This window comes from Bos taurus, chromosome 4, assembly GCF_002263795.3.
Source record: "Bos taurus isolate L1 Dominette 01449 registration number 42190680 breed Hereford chromosome 4, ARS-UCD2.0, whole genome shotgun sequence".
Lineage (NCBI taxonomy): Eukaryota > Metazoa > Chordata > Mammalia > Artiodactyla > Bovidae > Bos > Bos taurus.
This window is the reverse complement of record NC_037331.1, coordinates 94,127,942-94,154,520: the sequence shown is the minus strand read 5'-3', so window position 1 is coordinate 94,154,520 and position 26,579 is coordinate 94,127,942. Positions and strand designations below refer to the sequence as shown.

At 43.9% G+C, this 26,579-nt stretch overlaps 2 protein-coding genes across 8 annotated transcripts in view; one reads left to right on the top strand and one right to left on the bottom strand.

The window, feature by feature from the left end:
• The window catches only part of CEP41 (centrosomal protein 41), a 50,200-nt gene extending 37,776 nt beyond the window's left edge, over positions 1–12,424 (top strand). For 6 of the 7 annotated variants that reach the window (XM_024990556.2, XM_010804460.4, XM_059885473.1 and 3 more), the window contains 6 exons: positions 4,765–4,909; positions 6,587–6,738; positions 7,112–7,179; positions 8,242–8,356; positions 8,810–9,025; positions 9,968–12,424. In XM_024990556.2, coding sequence (XP_024846324.1) covers positions 4,765–4,909; positions 6,587–6,738; positions 7,112–7,179; positions 8,242–8,356; positions 8,810–9,025; positions 9,968–10,116 — 845 coding nt within the window. In that variant the 3' untranslated portion in view covers positions 10,117–12,424. The remainder of the gene's footprint in view (positions 1–4,764; positions 4,910–6,586; positions 6,739–7,111; positions 7,180–8,241; positions 8,357–8,809; positions 9,026–9,967) is intronic. The other variant, NM_001192121.1, reaches the window with a different exon arrangement.
• Positions 12,425–19,292: 6,868 nt separating this feature from the next.
• On the bottom strand, positions 19,293–25,926 carry CPA1 (carboxypeptidase A1). The gene is given in 10 exon segments (NM_174750.2): positions 19,293–19,556; positions 21,149–21,233; positions 21,747–21,946; positions 22,456–22,546; positions 23,133–23,243; positions 23,440–23,541; positions 24,277–24,378; positions 24,624–24,857; positions 25,311–25,392; positions 25,836–25,926. Coding segments are annotated over 10 exon segments (1,260 nt in total). The 5' UTR covers positions 25,901–25,926; the 3' UTR covers positions 19,293–19,368.
• Positions 25,927–26,579: the final 653 nt, after the last annotated feature.

Genomic DNA, 26,579 nt, shown 5'->3' with positions numbered 1-26,579 from the left:
ATGAGTAACCTTGTCTTTCTGTTGTTATTTTCCCCCCCAATACATGTGTGCACGTGCATACCATGGCCTCCAGGGCCTGGAATCTCAACAGGTGCAAGTTAAGGGTGAGACTGTCTCAGGCTGAGGAGCAGCCTGAGCAAAGGCACGGAGAAGTCCAAGCGTGTTTGGGGAATCACATAACCCAGTCTGGCTGGGGTCTGAGTGAGGGTTATGAGATAAGACTAGCAAGACAGATAGGCACCAGATCTCCTTTCTTAAATACCAAGTTGAAAAGAAAGCCTCTTAGGTGTACTGTCATGAAAAGAATCCACAGAGCAAAGGTCTTTATTCATCCTGAAGTCCTCAGCTGTCAATGTGCGGCTGCTTGTTGAAGGGGGATGTGTTTTGTTAAGGTTGATGTAGGCCAGGAATTTGACTTCTGATTTCAAGACAAGTTTCTCAGGAAGACTGAACACCGGGTTTGTACAACTCAACTGTCATTTCCCTGGGCTTGTTTTTGTTAGGGAGGATAAAGAGAATCTGAAAAAGGCAGGAATTTATCTTTTGACGGATGCCTCTCACACTGCAGAGAAATAAGGGCTCTTTGTAATAGAGATAATTGAGTCTCCTCATACGAGTACTCCCAGTTTTAACCTGGTTATTATAAAGTACCTGGATTTTGTCCTTTAATTCATTGTCGAGATTGCAACACCAGGACATATGGGCACATGCAATTTTCTCTTCTGAGATAAATTTGCAGAGCAAAATAGGCTCTTGTAAAGTAGGACACCATAATGTGTGAGTAATATTAGTGTTTTTAGTGCTCTATACAGAATAATAACTCACTCAGTAATGCTTGTAGAGCAGATTGTATCTGTATACACATTGGCTGTTTTTGAAGGAATAAAAAAACTCCTTTTATAATATTTATTTTTCCCTGCTTTAAAATATATTTCTAGAAAATCAAAAACCTGTTAAAAAAAATATAAAGAAGAAAATTAAAATAACTAATAAACCCTATTAACATTTTGGTCTATTTTCCCCACCCAAATCCATACTCTTCGTATATAGTTTTGTATTATACTGTTATCATTGAACATTTTATCATGAAAACTTTGCTATTAAATAGATTTCAAAGCTCAATTGTAAAGGCTGTGTTGTCATATAATGTCTAGCCTTTAGATATGCCATGATTTATTTAATTATTCTCCTATTGTTGGCCATTAATGTTTTTCTGATTTTTCATTTTTATGAGAGAATGTTGTAATGTAAATACATAAATTTTTATATGGTTCTGACTTATTTCCTGAAGATAAACTGCTGCAGAGGGTCAAAGGGTGGAACCGTTTTAAGATGCTCAGCGCTGATTCCACATTATCTCCAGAAAGGTTCTACTTGTTTGTATTCCCACCGAACAAATAAGAAGACCCATTTCTCCCCATCCTAGCCAGTGCTGAATAGTTCTCACTTTTGTAAATGTTTCCCAGTTTGATGGATGAAGAACGGTATATAATAGTTTTAGTTTTAATTTATCGGAAAACGAGATCAAGCCTTGGCATACATGTCTGTGTTTGTGGCCATAGATATTTCTTCTTTTGAGGACATGTCCTTTCTTGCTTTTTTCTAATGGAATGTTCATCTTTTACTTACTGATTTGTAAAATCTTTAAATGATTATGATCTCTTTATTCATTGGAAACCAATATAGCCTTGAAAATAAATGAGAAAAATCTTTACTTGATGTTATTAAGTTAAAAAAAAAAGTAAACAACAAACCATAGTGTAGAGCAGTATGAATAGCATCTTTCTGGATATGTAAGAAGAGGAGAAATAAATATATGTAAAATATGTAGTTGTTTCATTTTGGGAAGGAGACAAATATTTGAAGGTAGTTCCCTTGGGGGAAGGGGCCTGATGGCCTGCAGTTCTGGAGTGCAAAGAAGGCTTCCTTTCCATGTTAACAGTTTTATCTTGATTGCATTTTTATTTTGTGCATACAATCTTTTTTCTACTAAAGAGCTAGTTTTAAAATATTAATGAACTAAGTATATTATATTAACCTTTTCTCACTTACACATGTCATGGATTTTTTCCCTAATTTGTGATTTTTAATTTTCTTTGTGTTGACTTTTGACATATTTGAGGTTTGCATTTTTTATGATTAAATCTGTTAGCCTGATGTATTTTCATTTTGGTGCTTTAGAGTCATAAAATCCAAAATAAGAAGAGGTTATCTAAGGTTGCTTTTTTAAAATAGTTGGCAGATTATCCCAGCACTATTTATTTAATAGTTCTTACCTACTGGTTTTTGTACCTTTAACATACATTAGATTTATATATATATATCTGTCTCCTAGGATTTGTTTCTGTGTTCTTTGTAATTTTCCATTGTTCTACTGCACTGTTTTGATCCTTCACCTTTTCAATATATGTGACTACTTGAAAAGGCAGATTCTCTGAATTACATATACATATATCTTTTTTCTTCTCATCTTTAAAATCCTTTTAAGCTTTTTTTTTTTAAAAAGTCCATTGGGATTTGTTTTAAGGCTGAAAATTAAATTAGGAAAGGATTAACATCACTTTACTTTAATCACTAAGTCAGGAACATGCACAATATGTCACTCTCTCTTCATCCAGGTCTTCTTTAATGTCCCTAAGTAAAATTTTTATAAGACCTATAAAGCACTTATCAGTTTTTATAGGGCCTTTACATTTTTTAATAGGTTAATTTTCTAGGACAGTATATTTTGTAACTAGCTGTTATCGTAAATGAGATGTTCTTCATGTTATTTTCTTACTGGTATATAGAAAAAATATTTTGATTGTCAGTATTTATTTATTTTATAAATAGCTTATTTTTTTAAATTAACCTTACAATCTAGATTAATTTTAAAATCTAACATATTTATGAATATTCTCCTTATTTTCATAGGATTCTCTTAAAGTTTCTAGGTATGTTATATGCAAATTAAAATTTTATGTTCTCTTTAATAACTACACTTCCTATTTCTATTTATTCTCTCATTATACTGGTTAGAACAGCACATTCTCAAGCCTTTTGGTACTAGTCTTCCTCTACACTTTATTTTTGACGACCTCAAAGAGTTTTGGTTTTTGTGAATTATATCTATTAATACTTGTGATATTAAAAATTTAAATAGAATTTTAAGAATATTTATTTGCTATTTACCTTAAAAATAATCATATTAACCCCATTGCAAACATAAATAACATTTTTATGCAAAATAGCTGTGTTTCCAAAACAAAAATATATATGAAGCATAACATTGTTTCACACTTTTTGTAAGTCATGTTAATGTCTGTTTTAACAGAAGAGAGCTAATATCTCATACCTTCTGCATTCAGTCTGTTGCAATATACTCTTTGGGCTGAAGTAACCTGAAGAAAATCTGGCCTCACCCAGATCTTAATTGAACAAAGGAAGAACATTTTAATAGCCCTTTCATATAATATGAATATTTTTCTTTGACACTACATCAAAACTTGATAGCTGGTACCTTCTTAAAGGTTGGTTGTAGTGTGGAATCTGAAACCATATCAATGAACTTTTCATACCCTGTTACATTGAGCCCATTGGTCTGTTTTGAACTCTGAATGTATTTTTTACTCATACATAATTTTATAACATCATTCATTGGTCATTTGGAAAGTACTGATGAGGCCTTCCCTGATAGCTCAGTTGGTAAAGAATCCACCTGCAATGCAGGAGACCCCGGTTCGATTCTTGGGTCAGGAAGATCCCCTGGAGAAGGGATAGGCTACCCACTCCAGTATTCTTGGGCTTCCCTTGTGGCTCAGCTGGTAAAGAATCCACCTGCAATGCAGGAGACCTGGGTTCAATCCCTGGTTTGAGAAGATCCCCTGGAGAAGGGAAAGTCTACCCACTCTAGTATTCTAGCTTGGAGAATTCCATGGACTATATAGTCCATGAGGTCGCAAAGAGTTGGACACAACTGAGCGACTTTCATTTTCACTACTTTCACTGAGTTAAGAGTTATCTTCCAAATGTTGACAGATTTCACTACACAATATCAAAAAGTCACATTTATTAACCTCAACACCCATCTTATCAGGAAAGTCATTAAGATGGTAAAGAAGTCAAGCTCTTGGTGGCAAATAGTTTCCAAAATTCTATTTTTGTTTAAAATTTAATCATTGCAACAAATACCATTGGTTGTTTTCCTTGAAATGAGAAATTCACTTAGATCATCTTTTAGAAAATATATGCCAAATGCACAAACCTAAATAACTATAGTTTTCATGTCAATTTTTCTTCCACATAAAAGTGGAGTTCAAGGCAAAAGCAGCACGAATCCCACACATACTTTCCCTTGAAACACCAATGGGATGTTAGTATGTAGCAAATTTGTTGTGTGTGGATTCTCCCATTTCATCACACAGAATATTTTAAAGATGTGTTATTTAAGGAGGACATTTAATAAAAATTATGATTACTACTTTATCAGGGACTTTTTAAAAAATGTTACTGCCATGGTTACCCTCAGTGCAAACCGCAGCATGATAAAAAAGACAAATAACATTGTAGTATTATGAAAATAGTTTTCACCTTTCAGATCCCCTGAAAAAGGGTCTTTGGGACTCCTGGGGTCCACAGACTACAGTTTGAGAATCTGTATGTTAGAACTTAGAGAACAGTTTAATAATGATCATATGAGTTCCTTTTCTCCACCTACTTTCAGTGGAACTACCTAACAAGTAAATACAAATTCTGAGGTTAAATTTATTTATTTATTCATTTTAGACAATGATTCTGCAACTTCAGAGCCTGATGCTGAAATCACTGCCAAGACCAACGGGAATGGGAGCCCTGGGGAGCAGTCGCCAAGCCCCGTGCAGTTCATAAACAGTGAGGGAGCCGGGGACTTTAGCCGCTCAACTCTTCAGAGGTGCTCTTATCAGATTCATGTTTTCACTGCATTTTACCTTCATTAATCTATGTACCATGTCAATGATTTAATTACCTTAGAAACAGGTTGGTGTCATGAAATCCCACATTTTCATCCCAGCCATTTGATTTTCTCTATATATAAATGCCACCTCCTGAATCTTTTCACAGCATTCTTAGTTAATGCAAGCATATATTGATAGGAGAGCTTTAATTTTCACTCCTCAACCCCTTTCTTCTGAGCTTTCACATATGCAAGTTTGCTATTAGGACTCAGTTTTACAACCACTGTCTTTTGACTCAGAGTATGATTCCCCCCCTCTCCTTTTCTGTCTGCTGCAGCTTATAATTACCCTGTCTAGAATCAGAAGAAAAACAGAGTGCCACACATAGTGCTCTGATACTAAATAGGTGCGAAGGAGAGTGAAAGCAGCCTTGATGTCAGCTCTCCAATGCACGGGGCAGTTTCACGGTGCAGCACGTCCTCACCTGTATTCACTGTCGGTTATAAGATGGTACTAATGTTCTGCACGTATCCATCTCTTCTACTGGTAAAACAGGTCTACCAGACAAGCTAGTTCTACTGGGGACAGCACTGCTCTTGTCAATCGCACTACTGTTATTTTCATGACTACTTCTGTGCAGGGACTCTAAAATTGCATTCAAAACAAGATAGACGAACAAGGCTTCCGTGAGGATGTAGTTTCATATGACATAGTTTTTTCTTCTTTGATCAACAAAATATGCACCATATGGCATAGAGTTGTAGCTTTTCATTGGATTTAAAGGCAGACTTTGACTTGCTGTGATGGGAGAGGAGCTATTGCTACAGACCAACCAGCCTGTGGTTTGGCATGTGTGTCTCCATATTACCAGAAGAGTGATCATCTTCTTATCCCAGTGCAGATATTTCACTGCTTGGCATTTTGCTCATAACACATGTTTTCTCCAACTCATGTTTGTACCACATTTTGCCTATATTAACCTGGCAAGCAATTTTGGTAATTCTATGACTTCAGAAATGGGTCAGAAACAAACCTTCCTCATTTTAATCGTAGTTTTTCCACCGTCTTATCATATGCCACAAAATCTAAAAGCCTCTTCAACCTCAACGTCATAACCCATAAAAATTTAAGTGACTACAGATAACTATTAAAGACATTGAGGATAAGACATACTGGATAAGTCACAGTATATGAAATATATTAAAACACCATTGTTACTTTATGTTACATATAATATACATAGAAATGTCTTCAGTTTTCCTGTCCGGTCAACCTTATTCTTTTCTTTTGCTCTGCTTTCTTACACTCATCAAAATTCCATTGGATTAACTGTTCGCCTCTTTCTTTCTCTGAATGCTGCCCTTGTTGCTGGAGGCAGCATGTGCCCTACAGTTTCTGCCCCCTCTGCCATGCTAATGACCTAACATGCACTCTCTGAAGGTGAGTATGGACAGTGGATCCCTTCCTTGGTGTCCAGGGTGATAGAATAAGAATCCATCCATAGTACCTTGCATTCAGAGACAGAACTGAGACACCATATCCATCTTCCTTTTCCTTTGAAGTGCTTTTTGAAAAGACATTGAGCACTCTTGTCGCCATTCTGAAGAAATGCATTTGACCTTTAAGCCACCCACCCCTGACTAGTGTCTGCCGACCTACTTTTGCACTTGCAGCGTCATCAGTGGTGTTGGGGAACTGGATCTAGACAAAGGGCTTGTGAAGAAAACAGAGCCCAATACCAAAGACAAACCTTATCCCGACTGCCCTTTCCTGCTGCTAGATGTACGAGATAGAGACTCTTACCAGCAGTGCCACATTGTTGGAGGTAAGAGAGAAAGGCTTTTCAGTGTCTCACTCCCAAGAACAGAGCCCGGTCCTGAGCCCAGGCAGACTCGACCCACACCCCGTGGTCAGCACAGTGCTAGCCAGAGGGGTTCCGGGAACCTGTGAGTTGGCTCCACCGCATGCTCTGAGAGAGGCTGGGGAAATTCTCAGAGGGATCAGGGGCCCAGGGCTAAATGTCAGAATGCTTCCTGTCCTTCACTGTGTCCTGTTCTCTTCTCTCTCACAGAAGCATTTAGGTTTATCACTAGTGAGTTTGAAAATATGTTTAACTCTTAGATGTTAAACCAGCTAGGGATTGGAGCCGAGTTGTACTGAGAACTACAAACTTCCTAAGCTTTTTCTTCTCTTTGCAGCTTACAGTTACCCAATTGCAACTCTGTCTAGAACAATGAACCCTTACTCAAATGATATTCTTGAGTATGTATCCTTTGTTGCACTTTAAGGAGTTGGGTGGTATAAGGATTGTAAGAATCAAATTTATTACCGATATTAATTAGCTAACTTAGCATATTTTAGAATTTGGATCTTTAGCTATTGCTGAGGCTGCTTTCTAGTCCATCCTGCAGTTGGACAAGAAACGTTAGATTAACAGTTAGGATCTATTGACAGTTAGTCCTAAGACATTTTTTTCCCCAGAAAGCTTTTTTTTTTTTTTCATTTTCCCCAAGTAAAATATAAGGATTGAATTTTTTCCTTCTATTTTAATTTTTTTCTTCTTAAAATTTTAGTTTGCTTTGCTCATAAAAATTGTACAAATAGAAAATTTAAATACTGAAAAATATAAAAAAGAAAACTGAAATCCCCGATAACCACACAACTGCATAAGAAACTCTTAGGGAATCTTTTGTGTATGTTATTCCAGGCGGTCTTCTATGTAGTCTTTTTAACAAAGTGGAAGTCATACTTAGATATATAATTTAGTGTGTTGCTTCCCCCACTTCCTATTACTTGAATTTCCCCACACTAACACAAGCTCTGTATAAACTCTGTTTTTGGTGCAGTAAAATATCTGATCTTAAGATTTACTGTAGTTTACTAAATCATTCTTCTCTGGAGGACTGGACTTTTAGGCGGTTCCCACTTTTTTACCGTTCTCAGTAAGGCTGCAGTGGACACACCAGGCACTCAAGTTTTTATGTTTCCTCATCTGTAAATGGAGTTTATAATAATTGCTCTCCAGGACTGTACAGATGAAAGGGCCAAAGAGTATACAGTATGTAACTAGTGCCATCTTGGAGAGAGATATATATATATAGAGAGAGAGAGAGAGAGTTATGTGTACACACACACACAAGAAAAGGATACCAGCTTGTGCTGGTTTTCAGCACAGGAAAAAAAATCCAGGATGCCCTGAAGAGGGGTCATCCCGTGCTCCCTGAACTCAAGATAGGCAAACCTTGACTGCTTTCCTTCCTTCGGCATTTCTGTATAGTCTAGGAGCATTAGCTCAGTGTGGTCAAACCTTAACTCATGTGACTGTTAGAAAAATGCCCACGGCAAGATCATCATCCTGTATGACGACGACGAGAGGCTGGCCAGCCAGGCGGCCACCACCATGTGCGAGCGGGGATTTGAGAACCTCTTCATGCTTTCTGGAGGTGAGGGGCTACGTTCTGCTTAGGACTTAAAAGGCAAATACTTGGACTCACACTCCTTCTGCTTCACTCCTAGAGTTTCCCCCCTCCCCTCCCCTGCAGAGCTCAGAATTCAGTATTCTGGAAATAGAAAAAAAACATGCTGGCGGAAGGGAGTCAGGATATGTGAAACTTCCCTTACCTCAATCAGCACATGTTTCTAATTCCTGAAAGAATGATGTTGCTTTATGGTTCTGTAAGAAAGCCTTAATGCTGAAGACTTGAGCAAAGCAATTTCTGGTGGAATTCTCAGAATCCCACATAACAACAGACATTTTCTGGTGTAATTTACTTAATGGTGAAGCAATTAAGAAAGATTTCCCGTCCTTGTGTTGAGGAGACACGTGGGCTCCTTTCCAGGTTTGCCTTGGCCTTACCATGCTAACAGTGCTTTTTCTGATGATCTTCCATACCCAGGTCTAAAAGTCTTAGCTCAGAAATTCCCAGAAGGACTGATTACAGGTTCCCTGCCAGCATCTTGCCAGCAGGCCCTTCCTCCTGGTTCTGCCCGAAAACGATCCAGTCCCAAAGTGCCGCCCCTACCAGCTGAAAATAAATGGAGATTTACCCCGGAAGACCTAAAGAAGATAGAATATTACCTGGAAGAGGACCAGGGTCCTGCAGACAATCCTAGTAAGATATTTTGACCTTTGGAAATAATGTTTCTGTAGAACTTGAGATTTACAGCTTTGAACATCAACCTCATCATATGAGAAGCTTGATCTCTTATATTCAGATTCTTAAAATATTTGCAGGGGGGAGGGAAATATGCAGGTGCTATGTGAGGAGAAGGGAAATGAGTGAGCGGAGGTGCTCCCAGATGATGGCAAGAATCAGGCATTGCACACAGACAACTGAAAGAAAAGTTTTCAGTCAAATAAAGTGGGTATCTTAGGAGGAGCTGAGAGGCTAAGCTAAAGCATTCAGATTCCTTCTTGGAATACAAAGCATTCCATCTTTCCCCTCATCATTACCATTGTTTAGTCGCTAAGTCGTGTCTGACTCTTTTGCCATCCCAAGGACTATAGCCTGCCAGGCTCGTCTGTCCATGGGATTTTCCAAGCAAGAATACTGGAGTGGGTTGCCATTCCCTTCTCCAGGAAGGTCTTCCCAACCCAGGGACTGAACCCATGTCTCCTGCATTGGCCAGTGGATTATTTACCAGTGAGCCACCGGGGAAGCCCTTGATTCCTTTTTGGAAAACTTTGCTTCCTTCTGCTGCTGCTTCTTACACTTCCAGCCTTTCCTTTGACACAGTGCTTTCTCTTTCTCCTCTAGTCGTTCCTGTTCCTTCTCTAGTGAGAAGGAATGACGAATAGGCGAGGTTGGTTGGGACAGTGGAGAGGAAGGAAAGAACAATAATCTGGGTTTCCTTTCATCCCTACCCTCTTCCCCACCTTCTAATTGATCTCAAGGCTCAAGAGTAAGTTTTAACCTAAAGAAGATGCTGAACAGAACTTCATTAGCTTAAAAGTGGTGTGTAGCATAAGACTTCATTAGTTTAAAAGTATACTTGGCAGATTGTCTCTGCAATCATTTTTGCAGCTCTGCTCCCTGCTTTCTTGCTTCCTCCAGGCCGGCTGAGCCAAGCTAACGCTTCTGGAAGAGATGCCAAGGTTCCAGGCACCCGCAGCGGTCAGAACCTGCCTGCCGGGGGCCCTGCCAGCCACCAGAATCCCCGCTCACTGGGCAGTGGCCACCTGCAAGGCAAACCCTGGAAGTAAAGGACCTTGTCTGCCTTAGTCAAATAAATGTTTTCTCTCCTTTTGGAACCCCGAGCAGTTCCCAAGTTGGTCATTTCAGAAACTGCTGCAAAGACCTCAGCATGTGTGCCAGGCCCTCTTCCTATCTCCAACTCCTTTCCCACATCCAGCTTGGGAAGGATTTTTACAAAAACCAGAGGCATGACAGGCTCTAGTGTCCTCCCTGTTGTTTACAGAATATTTAAGTCTCTGAAACTGAGTAGGAAAAAAGTCTTAATTTTTTTAGGCTTTCATTTTTTAAAAAATAAGGTCGAGTTTGTTTTGGTCTGTGTCCTGCATTGTTTTGTAACTACTTCAGGCACATCTGTGTGTCCTTCCCAGCCAGTTCTTTTTCACTCAGTGTTCTTGGTTTCACGAAGGTTCTCTAGGTAGGCTTTGCAGCCTGAGAAGCTGCCCCTGGGGGTGCAGATGATTCAGAGCCGCCACCAGGGTCTCCATCAGGTGTGGACCCGCTGGCTGAGGAGCTTTTTGCCCAGCACCCACCCGATGCACGTTCTGTCTTGAGTTTGGAAGCCGATACCTGTAAGCATTACTGAGTTAAGACTTAGTAGCCGCTCTCACATGTGTGCGAAGCTCCCCCTCACGAGATGTTCTGGGGCCAGCACAGGTGATGATGTGTGCTCAGCCACCCTCATGGGAAAGCCCTATCCACTGTACAGGGCTGGGTTGAGAGCCATTCATTGAAGCCCCCTGGAGTCGCCCCTCATTTGTGGTTGGTTTATTAGTTGTAAATTTCCATTATCCAGCTCAGGCATATTCATATTAGATGGGTAGAAATCATGGCCCCTTGAAAACACTGGCTTTGGTTGGGTCACCACCAGCACACAAGGTGAGGACGACTCCACAGCCCTTTGTCAGAGCTGACAACCCCTGAAATCCTTGCTTAGAAATACAGTATTAGTCTAATTGAGTAATTAGTGCAATTTCCTGCTTACTTTTCATTCTCATGACTGAGCTGTGATTAGGAGGTTGTGATTATAGATTCTTGTTTGGCCAGAATTTTGAATCGGCATTAATTGAATTGCTAGATGACTGACATTCATTCCATTTAATTGGGGGAACAAAAGACCTCAGGTAAGGATGAGGAACTCTGAAATCATCAGGAAAAGGAAAAAGAGGCTTGTTAATTTTTATGGTCTGTGATCTGTAGTTGTGATAAGGGACTGAGGAATAAATTGTGCTCTTTGTCATGGCAACCAGCCTCTGAAAAGCCAGCTGAAAATTGCCTATCCTTAGGTGGTTATTGCTGCTGGGGAAGATTTGTCTTAACAGGACTCTTTTTCTCACCACCAAAAAAAAGGTATCACAGTATTTCCAGCATGGGAAGCTGTATTTGTAGGAGAAATAAAGGTAATAAATATCTTATAGAGACATATGGAAAAATAACTTTCAGATTCAGCCCAGTTCTATTTTAGTGTGTTTATTCTTCTCTACTTGATTTCCAAAGTGCAACATTTTCCGATGCTTTAGAAATCAAACAAACCAGGGACATTGTTCAGATGTCAGGCCGTGCCCAATTTTCCATAAGATTCAAGAATCTTGTATAAAATTCAGCCAACGTACACAAAGCTTTAATGAGGAGCCTGTCATGTTTCCCCATAAATTTATTGCCTGAGAACTAAGTTCAGCCTTTTGCTAATGCCAAAATGCTCTGGCTTTTTATTTTCTTTACAGCATAGATTTTTTTTAATGCAAATTTTTCCACATTCAACTTTCCCCTAGCATGGACAAGATTTTCAGCCATTTTGGACACATATACATTTTTAAGAAATTTTTTTTCTCTGTGACAGAGTTCTGTTTATTCCATTTTCAAGTCGACTAGTCAGGAGTCTAGATTTCCCCCACTGGATTCAGTTTTACAAGTGAGTGGTAGCCCCTTTTGTTCCTATTCTGCATTCCCATCACCACACAACACTAGAGCGTTTGAAATGGCTGTGTGTGTGTGTGCACAGTCGGTGTAGCCGATCCTATTAGAGTTGCTGTGCGTTTACTGGAGAGACCTGGCAGGTTGACTGTACTGACGTGTGTCTCTCCATAGTGCTTTGCCTGTTGGTAGGGGTTTTATATAACTGCTCCTCAAAGACCTGCTCTCATTCTGTACTTTTTGTGTTAAGTGTCACTCGCAGACAGTTTTTACACGCTCACGGTATTGCTCTGAATGTTCTGCATGACTAGTTTCTTCATTAGATTAACTGACATGTATTATTTAAGTGATCTGTGATACTCTGTGCAATTATGAATGTTGACGATTAAAGTACATAGTTGTTAATTTGTTGTTTGCTATTAATATGCTGAAGTCTGCCAACTTCTCTCTCCCTCTCTGTTGAGATGATCTGTGGGGAGTCACATGAGCCTGGGGTGATTGGAAAGTGTACTTCTTTTTGCTGTATCTCCCAGGAACGCCTATTTTCTTTGTATAAATGAATCAGGAAATCATTCCAGTTAGGGCAGGAGACCTTAGCTCTCCAGTTAGAAGGTCTGGGTTTCTCTCCATGCCCAGCAGGGACTGATGGCCACCTTAAACACAATACCATGGGACTCTCATCAGTGTTGCAGAGGCTGGCAAGCTGCTCTTGCCTGGGAACTTAGGACCCCCTGGATGGAAAATGCTTCCTCGAAGTACAGCTACTCCTCTCTCTGAGCAACAGTGATGGTCAAAGTCTAACTAATACATTCAGTACTCTAAAGAAGGAAAGGAGGGGAGGAAGGAGGGAAGCGTGAAAGCAAGAAGTGAAGAGGGAGGAGAAGGCAACATTACTCATTCAAGTACAAAAAGAACATCTCGGGCTGTAATGTCAGGTTTAGTCTACTGAAAGACATAGAATGATTTAAATGGCCTAAAAGTAATTTTATTTTTCACCTTTAGTAGAAAGTCAGAACTAGCACAATCATATTGGACTAGGGTATAAGTCAGAATTAAAAGAGAGCAAATAGAGTTCATTAGTTGCTGAGGGATTTTTCCCGCAGTGCTATTGAGATTATACAAAAATTCATAAGACTTTAGGCTACTCACCAAGAACACAGAACAAAACAAAACTTCTTTTCTCTAATTCCCTTGTGGAATATAAGTGAAGTCAGAGTCCTGGGCTAGAAAGAAATATGTAGGCAATTTTTCTTGTGTTGGTTTTGGTTTCTGTCACGTTATATATTCGTTGTAGATTCTGTCTTTTATGTTCTCTGACTTTTTTAGGGGGGATAATTAATTTCTGTCCACCTGGATTTAAATCCATGACTCCCTTCCTGTTCTATCCTGAAGATAATCATTAAGAACCTTTCTTTCTCCAGTTCTAAAATACTCCCAGTATCTATAATGTGCTTTTATTTTTTCACAGTTCTTTCAAAGTTGTAACTCCCATGATACTCTCCTTTTTCTTTTTTCAAGAAACATCAGAAATGTGTATTTTACATCAGTTTATGTGAGCATGATGATATGCTTATCTTCTATTCAATTATTTTTTTGATGAAAATTAATATGTTTTTCCTATGAAAACAATAAACAGGACACACTGTGCTTCCCAAGTGTTCAAAATACATTTGGGTAGTAGTACTTTCCTAAAATTGCAGTAATTATTGAAATTGCTATTGCCATGTGCTTAAATCGGCACGCAGGTCAGTTATGGCATAAAATGTGTAATGGTGGCAATTTGTCAGCACTGAATCCTGGCAGAACGGGATTCAGTGCCTGATTTTATGTGTTTACAGAACTCTACTGCCTCCTTCCCCCGCCATCCCATCCCCTTACGGCCTCACTCTCTGGTGCTGATCCTCTTTGTTCCGAAGGCAGACTCAGATTCTCTTCACATGCATAACATCCTGAGGTACCTGGTGAAATGTTTGGCAACAGAGGTCACTTACTAGACACTACGGACTGATTGACTACATTTTTAAAAATTATTTTGACTGTAAGCTCCTAGAAGGTAAAAATCACCAGCTACGTGACAGTGCCCCTTAATAAGCATATGTGAATAAGTGAGCTAAAGAAATCCGTCAGGACTGCACTCTGGGATGTCAGGCCCACCGTGGCGGTCACCCAGCCCTGGCCTGCCATTCTGGAGACCGGAAAGGCTGTTACCCTTGTCCCCTTGGACGTCCTTTCGTAGGCGAGGCATTCGTAACTCTGAGAGTTGTAGATTACCCCCTGCAGGAGGTGCCCGGGAAGCTGTGAGGACCTTTACTGTTACCCTGGCTGTCTACAGTCTGCCTGTTTCCACGGTCCCCTCAGGCTCAGCATAGCCTTCAGAATTCATCAGCTACGGGTTATACACCATCTCCCCATCTGAGAGCAGGTTTTACTTTCTCTTTGGTTTCAAGTCTTAAAGATTTCCAGGTATTTATGCTTATAAACATTTATGGGGCGTCTACTATGTGTTAGGTAGTATTCTTAGAGTCTTCATTTTATGTTTTGACTCATTTGACCATCCCAACATCCCTACAAGGTAGGCGCCCCCGTTCTTAGAGGGAGAGACTAAGGGTCGAGTGGAAATTAAGCAACTTGCCCTTGAGTCACTGAGCTGGAAGGTTGAGAAAACTGCACTGCTCTGGGCTTCCCCCTCTGGGTGGGCCCAACACCCTCTCCCTGGCCATGCCTCCAGTTCACCAACAAAAATGTAACTTTCCCTTGGCTGTCCGCCTCCCTCCCTTCCCTGTTACCTGAGATTCCACTGAAAGCCTTCCTCCTCTACCTACACGAAGGGCAGTGGGAGTTCAGGGACAGAAGCATGTGCTTCTGGGACCATGAATTTCCCCGTTCCACCGCTGTCTGTGTCTGGTGACCTGTCTTGAAGACAGGTGCCCCAGGGTTTCTAAGATTTGTTTTGGTTCTCAGCGTGTCCCTAATGAGGTATCACTTAGGGAAGGGGAGTTACAGGCTTTTCAACAGATTGTACGGGGAAAGTAGGCTGTTTTCCTGATGGTTGAACTCTCCAATAAAACCATATTGATATGATTTGTGTCCGATCTTCTCTTTCCTTTGTGGCTATGTTTCTGATGTAGGCTGAAACATAAATTGTGTGAATTGGCTCATGGTTACAGGCCTAGGCTTCATGGGAGGAAGCAGCAGCAAACCTCTGCACCTCTGTCCCTGTGTGAGCAGAGCTCTCATTCCACTGCAGTCCTCTAAAAATGTAGCTGAACACACCACTGTGGTTACAAAGAAGACTTTTAACTTTCTTCTTTTAGTTTGGCAGTAAACATTTGGCCGTCTTTGTCTCTGGGGTTGGTAGATGATGCTCACAGTTTGAGTTGCCAAATGGATCCTGAAAGCTTTGGGGAGAATTCATTACCCTTTGACAGTTTTTTTGGATTTGACGGGTGTTCTGTGCTTCTTTCTCAGAGCTCTTCCTTCATCTGGCCAGTTTGAATGTTTTGGTTGGTCATATCAGTTTCCTGTAAGGAGCATCTGGGTCTCAGTGTGTTCACAGAATGATGTTTCTGACCTTAGAGTCCTTAGAGCAAGAATCCATCTGCATCTTCAAATCCACCTAGTCCCACATGTCCTTGCAAAACAATCACTGAGATGATGAACAGCCCTGCACTGGATGAGGGACTGGTGAGGTCATATCTGGATTGTGTTCAGTGACATTTCAATTTTAACTTCAGGCCAAAGCTAGACATACATATCTTGGTGTTAATTCAAAAGACCACCCAAAGGATTCTTATGGACCACCGATGGCTTCACAGGCCACACTGAGAGCCATGGATAAGGGTCTAAGAATGGAGTAAATGAGTTCATTTTAAAATAAAGATTTTTGAAAACTCCTGGAGAATAGGCATTAGCCTAATTAATTCCCCAGATTGCTGCAGGAATTGAATGTGAGCGGCAAGGGCTCCTGGGATTTGTCACCTGCACCACCTCTGGCCCCAACAAGGAGATGTTGGTACCCTGCCCTTGGTAGGGCACTTACTTCCAGCTCTGTCTGGAATATGAACTTTTCCAAAAGTAAGACAATTACCTTGTTCAGGGCGACAGCAGAAGAAATGACTTTAGACAAATTATGAAAAAGAATCTGGGCACAAATTAAGACGATCATATAGATGTTTGATTTTGATAATAAGTTGATACTAGGTAACGTTACCCACAGGTGATCTGGTGTGTTTGAGTAGCTTCTTTCATTGCAAGAAACTCAGAAAAGTGTAAAGAGGAAAAACCATCACCTAGGGTAACCACGATTATTATTATTGGAGAATATCTACTTCCAGGCATAGTGGGTATATGTTTTCCAAACAAAAATGAGATTCATACTCCATATACTATATTATAGCCTGCTTTTTAAAAAACTTTGTGGAAATACAAATCATATGCCATAAAATTCACCCATTTGAAGGATACAGTTCAGTGGAGTTTAGTAAATTTACAGGGTTGAGCAAGCATTACCACAATCCTATTTTAGAATATTTCCATCATGTGACCAGCTTGTCTCACTCAGTATATTGTGACCATTTTTCCATATCAATCACAGACTACAACGGCTTCCCAATATTCCATTATGTAAACATGTAATATCCATATTAATACTGGTATCTATCTAGGTTCTTTTCTATTTTATTTAAATTTTTATTATTGCAATGTTGTACATGTGTTTATTTGAATTTCTCAGGGAATCTTTATAAAGTAAATTCCTCCAAGTGGACTTACTGAGTCAAAGCAGCAATATGTTGAAATGTTTTATTTATATCACCAAATTCCCCCTGGGAAGGTGGTATAAATTTATCCTCCCACCAGCAGTATATGACAGGTCTTATTTCTTCATACTCTTGATAATACTGAATTGTCAGTCTTTCTATTCTTTATCTGATGGGGAAAAAAATAATATATTTTTCTTTAATGTACAAAAAAAATTGCCCAGAGAAACAGTATCTTTCTCTTATCAACTTTTTGTATTTCTTCTTCGGGGAAGAAATCTTCTATTTTTCTTTTGAAATGTTAAGTCTTTTTTTTTTTTTTAACCCCTTTTACTTATAAAGGCTCTTTTCCTCTCAGGGTTATTAATAATTTTTCATATATGCTGTATGAGTTTCTAAAATTATCATTTCTCTTTTAGCATTGTTTTATTTAGAAAATAAAAACTTTTAATCCATAGATTTATAAAAATATGTATCTGCAAAGTATAAAGTTAAAAAATTTTAATTTATTTCCATGTCTCCATTTGAGAAGCATTTATTAAGTGCATGATACGTGTCATGTACTTGGCCAGTCACTAGAAACCGAGTGTTGAGCAAAATGGCACAGTTCCTGCCCTCGTGGCATTTTCATTCTGGTGCTATGCTTCTTGTCTTTTCAGCTTTCTTAATACTTTTACTTGTTCAGAGCATTACTTTCTAAATTGCAGCTCAGGAAAATTCAAAATAACTTGCAAGCCTACAAAAATACAGACTATAAAAATGAAAAGTTTTCTAGTAAATGTGGAGAACATTTGTTCAACAAATACATATTGGGTATCTGTATGTCAAGTACTTCTGAGGGTTTTGCAGACTGAATACCAAACCAAGTGGCCTCTGCTATCAGGGAATACAGTTTACTTTAGATTAAGCAATTCTATCCTGGATCCCTAAGTAATCCAGTTTTAATAAGAGGATACACTATCTTGCTAACTTAATATTTTTTCATTTATCAGTCTGTATTAAGCAGTGAGATCAGTTTTTTCCTTGCCTTTTTTTTTTTTTTTTTTTTGCTGAGCCATCACAGTGGGTTTCAGCTTATCTACATAAATTGAAGGGAAATGCTTCCCAAAAGATAACATGAAGGAAGGGTTATAAAATCTTTAGATCATCTTTCTGTAAAGACTGAAACACCGTTTCACCTTGCCTCATAAACTTATATATGTGTAAGTTTGTGTGTACTATATGTATAGTCAGCCTCATCCTTTTTATTTTTCAGAATGTTTGGTAGAAAAACATATTAAAATAAAAAATGAATGGTGTGTAATACATAAAAATTTTTAATCCCTATTTTGTATACCTGAAACTAATATATATATATTGTAAATCAACTATACCTTAATTTTAGAATATCAAAGATTATTTTAAAAACTCCAAGATGAAAATTCCTTAATGGGCCCTTAAAAAAAAGCATTTGAACTTCAGGCTACTGTATGTGAAAAAGACACAAATTTTTAAGTCACTGGAGTTGGAAGCATTGTGGTACTTTGTCTGGCTGATACAGGGAAAGGCTGCCATCCTTACCCCAGCTCCCCTGTTTGGGGAGCTACCAAGCCATCCCCCTACCTCAACTTCCCAGTAACTTCTTAGGACTGACTCCCTACTCCACAGTCACACCTTAAGAGATCTGGAAGAAATGAATATAGATTCTTGCTTTGAAAAAAAGTTGAGATATATGCTACGTGTTTGTGGTGCTAGCCACTAAGGTGATATCGCAGACACCAGAATCACCAAGCACAAGGAGGGAAGCCAAGTTCTAGGCGCTGAGGAGGCGATGTATCAAGAGGAGAGTCTTACGTTTGAGAAATTCTGCAAATGATCAGGAGCGGTGGTAGGTGGGAGAGGAGACGGGGTGCAGACAGTGTACTAGAGATGCTAGAAAGCGTGTGGCAGTGAGAAGTAAACTACTTCTGTCTCTAAAGGCAAAGTCTTTGCGATAAACTTCAATTAATAAAAATGCCCTGGGATTGGTGTTTGTTTTTTATCTTTAAATGATTCCCTTTAACGCAATTGTTTTCTTCCAATTTAGTTCAGGAGTGGGAGACCATATTTTGCTGTATAGAAAGCTTTGCCTGACTGTGACATCCATCTGGGAAAGCAGTGACCACCAGGATTATTCTATTTCATACTCAGGGTTATTGCTTTTGTAGATGAATGGATCCAACTAGCTAGACTATTGTACAAGCTGAATTCCTTACCACGGCGGGGTGCTGGGCATTTGGTTAGCAGCTGTGGCTGCTGCTTGCTCCTAAGGTATGAACAAATCACCCCACTGACGAGCTGGGCTCAGGGTGGTCTCATTAAAACAGATGCCACTTGGATACAACTTCACAGGACCTTGGAATGCAGGGAAGTTTAAGGGTCATCTAGTCCAACCACCCACACATTTCCACTGAGATCTGCAGGAACTAAATTACTTCTGCCCCAGCTTGAAAAGACAGACATGCCACATGCATCCCCACACGAGAGTCCATTCTGTTCCATGTACTCTCAGACTTTATTTGGTTGCCTGGGTAGGGCTGAAGAGGAGGAGGAAAAGAGTGCTGGAGGGCTGGGTCAGTAAAGGTTATTCACCGTGTGCTCCATGATGGTCAGAACCCCCAGCCACGTCTCCTGGGCTGTGGGGATGATCTGGGAGGCTGGCAGCAGGAAGCCATAGCGCCCCGTGTCCCGGAGTTCAAAGGTGAAGGAGTACTTGATGCCTTGGTTGTAGGACCAGTCAATGCTGCCTCCACTGGCTTGGTCTGCGGCAGGAGCAGAACCGGCAGAACAAGGTCACTCACTTGAAAATATTTGCATGGGCCAAGCTAACAGTCCCAAGCCGAGAGCCTCATGCAGTGTCGACTGGAGTCAGCCTCTGCTACCTTCCGGCTCTTGACCAAGCAGCCTGGCTTCCTCCCAAGAAGCTCCCCTGAAAGACTGCAGTCCAAGAGGCCCAGAGAGGCAGACCAGCAATGGTTCTCCTCTCACTAGGGTGTGCAAGGAAGCTCCCATGATTTTGAAAGCCGCCTCCCTCTAATAGTAGCTTGGGTCAAGCCCCCACATATTCCAGAGTTGCCCACTTGGGTAACCAGGATTGTCCCCCAGGGTCCTGCTCTGCAGGGGGAAAGTACAAAGGGCCAGAGTCATAGTAGAAGCCCTCGGCTGTCTTTGGCAGACAGCTCTGCAGTAGATAAACAAAGCTCCTGAGGAACTGGGCTGGGGAGGAGGAGGTGGCTCCAGGTCAGAATTGAACCCCACAACACTCTGAACAAAGCAAAAACCTTTTCATTCAGGGTTGAAACAGTCTCCAAACAAACTCTAAACAGTCCAAAAACAAGGCCAGCCAGAGGTGAGATGGTGACCCCACTTGCCCCCCAAAACTGGGCAATTGGGGCAGGAAGTCAGACATGTGTCCCTGTGCCCTGCTTCTTCAGGACTCTTCCCTGAAGAGTGAACCCCAAATTTGCTGTATCCCCCCAGGGCCCTACGGAACCTCCTCCACCCCCGACCTGTCTCTGCTGCAGCCAGTGAGTCTCTGCTCTTCCTGGCTGTTCCCAAAGCACACCACCCCAGAGCACGTGGTAGGGACTTTGTTCTAGAAGATTTCTCTGCCTAGAATCTCTTCCTCAAATAGCCTCTTGGCTCCATCCCTCATTTCCTTCAACACTTGCCCAAATTTTGCTCTCACTGAGGCTCCTGCTTCCGTCCCACTTCTACCCCCATTACTTGAGTCCCCTCACCCTGTCCTGGGAGTTCTTTTTCTCCTTAGCATTGATCACTTAACACACAATATCATTTCCTTATTCATGTTTATTGTCTAGAATAAATTGTCTGTCCCTGACTAGAACAGAAGTCTGCTGATTTTATTCCCAACTGTATCTCAAGCACACAAAACAAGCCCTAGTGTATCGTAGGTATCCAATAAACATTTGTTGACTTAATTCTATTTGATACATTGCATGGATAAGTAAGCTGAGCAAAGATAAAATATATTCTATAATAGATGGGCATTGGAGGAGAAGTATTTTTTAAGTTGAATTTCTTGGGGGATCTACAAGGCCAGCAGAACTCTCTACCTGCTCCATGTATGAAGCTGGATTTAACCCCAAGATAAGGGGACAAGAGTTCTCAGAGGAACTGAAGTGTTCGTCTGAAGGTATCAAGGAAAGCAGAGTTCACGTCAGGAAAGGGCCCGCTGCCCACCAAGCCAACAGTCAGCCGGGGCCATTCTCCTTGTCCATGCTCCCCACATTGGGGCACCCCTGGCTACTTCCTCCGGGAGAGACACTCCTGTAGGCAGGAAAAGTCAACTGAGCTTCCTCCCAGGACCACCCACGAGACCGTGCACACTTACAAATTGTTGTGATGATGCTGCCATACTTGTAGCTGGTCCCATACAGAGACTTCAGGGCCGCAACAGCGGACTTAGCCACCTGATTCTGGAGAAAACGCCAAGCAAGATGACTTGTCACGGCCAGCAACCCCAGATCCCCCATAACCACAGTGCCAGGGTATCCTGGGGGCTGGCAGGGTGACCCAGGAGCACACGCCCTGCAGAAGCCCACCCCCAGCAGACAGCATGGAGCCCACTGGGCCTTGCAGGGTCAGTCTCAGGAACTCAGAAGCCCTATGATTCTGAGCTTATGGGCTGTCTGGCTGGTACGTCACTGCCCTTTGGTCATTCTGCAGCTCCAAGTGTGAACTTGTGGTCCTAGCTCAAAGTCCAGCCCTGCCCTTTGCTCTGTCACGTGACAAGAGTGACTGAAGCACTCTGTGCCTCAGCTTCCCAGGCGGAGAGTCTAATCAGCCTTGCTGGTCTTCCCAAGCCATCAGGGGTCCGTGGGAGAAAGGGGTGCCAGGCACAGCGTAGGCCCTCATGCCTTCAGCAGGTTTGATGGGCCCGCCCAAAGCTGCCTTTGGGATGCGAGGGCAAGCAGACCTCAGGTACATACCAGCTCAGTCTTGTCAGGGATTGATTGTGTTGTGTAGCCATAGGGATAGAGGAGGAGCTGGGAGTAGCTGTGGATGGAGAGGAAGGCCTTGAAGTTCCCATGGTCTTTCACAAAGTCCACGATGGACTTGACCTCCACTTCAGAATTGGCATACTTGCCATGATAAGTCTCCGAGCAGGGGCTGCTGCTGGCTCCTGCCTCTGTGGGAGGGGAGAGAGGAGAGCTGGCATTCTTTATACCTGAGTAGTTGGTTTCCAGGGGCTTCTGGTCTTTGCACGAGGTGAGATGTACGAGGCCTAACCCCCACCCTGGATAAGGAAAGGGCAGAGGCCTTTTATAACCTGGGGGTCCTGGGCCTCCCTCCCCAGCCAAACTTGGACAGAGCTGATGAACACACCCAGAGAGGTAAGAAGGGTCCTCATGTGAGACTGCTCCCTGCAGTGCAGTGACCACGGACGGAAGGGGCTGAAGTTAGACTAGAAAACCCCTGGATGGGTTTCAGACCTCAGATCCATTGGGAGGACTTTCCTTTTACTGGCAAGTAGGTCTCAGAGGCCACCTTCCTCACTGAGTACCTTGGAGGAGGGCCCGGCATTCCCCACGTGCCCCCATGGCAGGGGCAGGAGCAGGGTGGAGCAACAGGACAAAGGATGGTAAAAAACCATTCTGGGGGTCCCTTCCCTGCTCCCCAAACCACACTGGGCCTTACTCCCAAAGCCGGCATCCCAGTTCCGGTTGGCGTCCACCCCAACACAGAGGGAGCTTGACGTGACAGATCGAGTCTTGCGCCACAATCGATTCTGAGAGAGGAAAATGGTTAGCCACCCCATAGGGGTCACAATCAACACAGAGCTTGGGTGTGGACACAGTAGGGGATCAGAAACCATTTACAACTGGTTTTCAGGGAGGAAGATCTGCAAAGGAGGCTCTTGGCTGAAGGAAAATGGAGGAGATGATAGGTGGCACTTGGCAGAGGGTTCTACTGGTGGAAAGTGAAGAAGGCAAGTGGCATTCCCCCAACCCCATACATAGCTGATTGGTCGCAAGTTGTCCCATAGAAATAAAATAGAAGCAGGAAATAATTTCTGGGGAGTATGTCTCCACTGGGGACAGTTCTGTCCCCCACAAGCTGGAGAGGTTTTCAGTTGTCTCATCTGGGGGCTTGAGGAGGTCAGAATGCTGTTTACGCAGGACAGCTCCCGACACACCAAGAATTATCTGCCCAGACTGTCAAGAATGCCAAGGTCAAGAATCCCTAGTCAAGGAGAAAAGGTCTGTTTGTCCTTCCCTCAACTTCTAGGGGCTGAGATTAGGGGAGAGTAGCTTGTGGGGCTCAGAGGACAGAGGCTTGCCCCGCTTCCCCCAAGAACAGGAGAAGGGCTATACCTGGCTGTGGGTGAAGGCAAAACCATCAGGGTTGGTGACAATCTCCAAGAATATGTCCATGCTGTCAAGAATGGCGGTGAAACTCGGGTCCTGGCCATAGTCTTCTGTGAACTGGGATCAGGGGGAGGGCGGTGTTAGGGAGCAGAGGGGCAGAGCAGGCCAGGCCATGCATCTGCTGCACTGGACCAATGGATGCCTGCCCTTAGCCTCCCTCTGCTTCCAGATGGGAGGCAGGGGCCAGGGCTCCTGTGGGCCGTGGATACCAATGCACCACCAGCTGAGAGCACCCTCACCTCCCCAGGCTCACCTTCTTTGCAAACCAGACCCCAGTGGCCTGGGTGATCCACTCCCTGGAATGGATGCCTAAGTCGATCCAGATGGCTGGACGGTTGCTTCCCCCAGTGCTGAACTGGATGAGAAGAACAGGAAATAGTTCAGCTGGGGCCCCATCTCGCCCCCCAGAAAGGGAGTGCACCCTAGGCTGTCTGGTCTCTGTACCCCAGGTTGAAGCTCCATCTGAGGGGCCATCACTCAGGTGGGAGACGGAGGTGGGTCTGGACAGGGATCCTGCAGAGCCTAGCTTCCTGCCCTCAGCTCAAGTGAAAGTGAAAGCTGCTCAGTTGTGTCCAACTCTTTGCGACCCCATGGACTGTAGCTTGCCAGGCTCCTCGGTCCATGGAATTCTCCAGGCCAGTATACTGGAGTGGGTAACCATTTCCTTTTCCAGAGGATCTTCCCGATCCAGGGATCAAACCCAGGTCTCCCGCATCGCAGGGAGATTCTTTACCATCTGAGCCACCAAGGAAGCCCAAGAATACTGGAGTGGGTAGCGTGGGGCAAACATGACTTGGCCAGACTCCCGGGCCCCACCGTGTTCCCAGGCCCACACATAGCTCTGTCGAAGGTCACGAGCAAAACATTTTATTTGGACTACCCAACTCTGGGATACTTTGCACAATGTGCCACCTTACTGGGAACAGGGGAGTCACCTAAAAGTTTAAATTGTGTGTACAGGTGTGTGTACACCTGTGCTACACACGGAGTCTGTATAACCGTGTTTTCTGTCACCCTGGGCTTATGCACAGATGCGGGCATCCATTCTTGAGGAAGTGCCCACATACATGTACTGGCATGCACCCATTACCTTCAGCACGTAGATGGGACGGCCTTCATAGCTTCTGCCAATCTGGAGTTTGCTGACAAGCTGTGGGTGCTCGGCCACCAGCAGGTCCATGAAGTCATAGATCTGAAGGGGCAGAGGAGGGAAGGCTGCCTTCATGGCTTCCGAAGGGAGCCTGGATGCCTCGCTTAGCAGCTCCCTGAGCGAGCCTGCTGTGAGCCCTGAATGTGGAGCAGCTGCAACCCAGAGCCTCCAGGCAGCGTGGAGACAGGGCAGAGGCCACACACATCCAGGCTGGCCCTGATGTGATCTGCCAGTCTGACCAAGAGCTTGGTGCTTGTGGGGAGCAGTGCCCTCCCGGGGTCCCTTACCTCATCCAGGGTGTGGTAGGTGGCGTAGTTAAATGTGTTGGTGCTGCGGGCCCGGCTCTGGGAGGCGAACATCTGCTCCTGCTCCTCGTCTAGCAGGGACTGCACGTCCTCGATCATGATCCTGTATCTGATGCCATGGGCTTCCAGGAAGACTTTAACAGCCTGGAGGCTGGGGAAGGGCACTCGGACGTCGATGGGGGAGCCTGGCTGGCCAGGGCCCCTCCAGAAGTCCAACTGGGGAAGACAAAAGCCACTGTCACTGCAGGCTGGGGAAGGGCACCCATGGGAGGGAGCGTTGGCGCCAGAATTCCCCATATAACTGAGGATAGGGCATGAATATGAGGGGAAGAGGATGAAGGGAACCCCTGGGCATGGCACAAAGTCGTCTGGTCAGGTGAATGGCCCAGGAAGCAGAGTGGAGGGGCTTGGAGGCAACAAGGGAGAGACAAGAACTAGAAGTTGGGACGGAGGAGGTTGGGGGAGGCCCTTTTGTTCAGATGCGCAAAGGCAGCAAGATTCCAGAATTGGGAGGTTTAAATCACATCATCGGTCCCATGGCTCATTCCTGGGTGGCTGGGGAGAAAGAGCCCAGGTCCCAGGTGGCCCCAGGTGGGTGGAGGTCTGGGGCAAGCCCGTCTGCTCTCAGAGGTACCCTGGGGCCTCAGGGCTGCTCCCACGTCCTCTGACCTGCAGGTGCTCCAGGTCCTCCAGCTCCTTCACCGTCTGCACCTCGGCCTCATCGGCGGCAGTGATTCGGAGCACCTGGTGGCTGGGCAGAGCAGGAGGGGAGGCTGAGGGCCTGAGCAGCTCCTACGGCCATGCACGCTCCCCAGGCGGGAGCAGGGGGGCTGGGCCAAGCAGGGGAAGCACAGGGGATCCCAGCAATGGGAGGCCTAGGCTCCCTGGAACCTTCTAGACACTGCTGCTGTCACCGCCCCAGCTTAGACTCTTTCTCTCTCCACAGACTGCCAGGCCGCCTCCTGCCTCCTCTTTTGAAAATTCCTCTTCAGGGCTCAGATTCTCCAGGGCTCACGAGGCTGTCCTGAGAGACTGGACCCTTTCTCAGCCCTGGTCCCCCGTCAGCCTGCCTTCTGGGATGTGCTAATTTGCTACCCTCTGGCCATCTTCCCATGTATCTCCCCCAGGCGCTGGCTGGCGGATGAATGCTCCCCCGTCTCTCCTCTGAGCACCCCCTCCTCTCCATGCTCCTACCCCACAAAGTCCTCTTTGCCAAGGGCAGCCCCCAGCAGCACACTCAAAATCAGCAGCCCCTGCATGCTGCAGTCAGTTGGGAAGGTCAGCTGATGCGGAGAAGGTCCTGGGGCCTTTTAAACTCTCCCAGGACAGAGGTCTCCCAGCTAAGCCCAAGCGTAGTCCTTCTACTCACACCTGGGCCCTCTCCCACGGGCAGCAGGGAGGGGAGTTCTGGGCTCTGACACCGGCCCACCCTCCATGATAAAGTGGCAGGGAACAGGGCAGCTGGAGAGATAAGCCAGGCTTAACCTCTGGCCATGAGGGCCCAGCCTGGGCCTGAGGGTCAGCTAGGGCTTGAGGCCTCCCAGCTGGAAGCCTGCTTGCCCACAGATCCTCCAGTCCTGTTACTGACCCGGCAATGGAGAAGAAGCCGGGACCCTGTAGCCTGGCCGCACCAGCTGGGGCCTTGTGTGGGGTGTCCCCTTCTCCCACGTTCCCGAACGCCAGCTCTTTTGTTCCCACAAGAGAGCAAGCTGGGAGCCAGACTTGCTGGCTCCTCAACCACCCTGGTTTTGTCTAGGGTCGCCTGACCTGTAAGGGCACAGCCCTGGGAAGGAAACTTCCCAGCCCCACTCCCACCAGTCTCGGCGGCCTTGTGGGAATCAGGCCACAACACAGGAGCAGAAGCTCCCCTCCCTCCCTGCCGCTCCAGGGCTTTGGGAATCAAGGGTTGCCCTCGGTGGGAGCTGTAATCAGATGTCC